The sequence below is a fragment of the Frankliniella occidentalis genome, unplaced genomic scaffold, assembly GCF_000697945.3.
Source record: "Frankliniella occidentalis isolate FOCC.00 unplaced genomic scaffold, Focc_3.1 Scaffold198, whole genome shotgun sequence".
NCBI classification, from domain to species: domain Eukaryota; kingdom Metazoa; phylum Arthropoda; class Insecta; order Thysanoptera; family Thripidae; genus Frankliniella; species Frankliniella occidentalis.
In genome coordinates this window covers 60,170-61,466 of record NW_026267324.1, presented here as the reverse complement: position 1 = coordinate 61,466, position 1,297 = coordinate 60,170, and the positions used below count along the sequence as shown (strand labels likewise).

The 1,297-nt window shown below is 43.4% G+C and overlaps 1 protein-coding gene across 1 annotated transcript in view; it reads left to right on the top strand.

Annotated features, from left to right (window-relative positions):
* Positions 1 to 1,297, top strand: part of LOC113212937 (myrosinase 1) — a 52,375-nt gene that overhangs the window by 37,876 nt on the left and 13,202 nt on the right. Inside the window, exon 8 of the mRNA XM_052272295.1 lies at positions 649 to 806. Within this exon, the coding sequence (XP_052128255.1) occupies positions 649 to 806 (158 nt within the window). The remainder of the gene's footprint in view (positions 1 to 648; positions 807 to 1,297) is intronic.

Sequence of the window (1,297 nt, the reverse complement as noted above, 5' to 3'; positions counted from 1 at the left end):
ACAGAATGGCTCTCCTCCGCAGCCGGACCCACCAGTGGCGCTTGGGCAGCGCCACCTGGCGGCCGGCTGAGGAAGCTCAAGCGACCAACACTACATTGATGAAAAGTTGCGGGGCAGTTACAATTCAGCACAATGTAATATGGTTCAGTTCAAATGCACAAAAAAAAACTTGCGTTATTTCTGAGTCAATTGAATGCATTTCGACGCGTCCTAACAACAATGTTCTATCTGCAGCGTGCGTATTACACAATGTTCTATCTGCAGAGTGCTGAATACACAATGTTCTATCTGCAGCGTGCGGATTACACAATGTTCTACCTGCAGAGTGCGGATTACACAATGTTCTATCTGCAGAGTGCTGAATACACAATGTTCTATCTGCAAAACGGGGTTGGGCGCAGCCCTTAACCTTTGTGTGGTTTGCAAGTAACTGGAGGACATTAAGGACAATCTGCGCACACGGAAAGAATCGTTAAGGTCAAATGTGTAGTTATTGACTTCAAAAAGTGAAGTAAAACGAGGGGTTACAGAGTAATAAGCATTTCTTTGAAGGTGTCCCGGAACCCGCGTGTGTTGTTAGGACGCGTCGATTTATAATTTGAACAGCCTGCAATGTAACAAAAACTAATACAAATTTTTTCTTTGCAGGGGGCGTAACTGACTTTATAGCTCTGAACGTATATAGTGGTTGCGATGCTAGCTACAATCCCAATAAAACAGACAACTCAAAGCAATCACTACTTCTTGGTCCTGTGCTTCAAGATATGCCCTTCGTTGATGTCAGTGATTTTGGTGGTTTTGGTCTGGTACGTGTCTAGTATTCCTTGTATCAGGAGATTAACTTAAATAAGTACAGTTCTTTTTTATTTGCGTTACCATACGTTATAAACTCTGTCTGACTTTCTGACAGTATCTGCTGCGTAGTTCTTTGCTTTCTAATAAGAAATATTTTAGTGCTTGTCGCTCAACTTTTTCCGACCAAGATTACAGCGTATTTATGACAGATTTTGTCACAACGCATACATATAATGATACCTACAACGCAAAGACACGTACTTCTACGACCCGAAGAAAGACTGACGTAGTTCCAAGCACCGATTTTAAGCACACGTAGTTCTGAGGCCTTCGGCAAGACTCACGTAGTTCCTATCTCTTTAACCAAGAAGTACGTGATTCTTGCTGAAGGCCTTAGAACTACGTGTGTTTGCAATCGGTGTTCGGAACTACGTCAGTCTTCTCTCGGGTCGTAAAAGTACGTGTCTTTGCGTTGTAGGTATCGATAAGCGCCCCCCCCCCC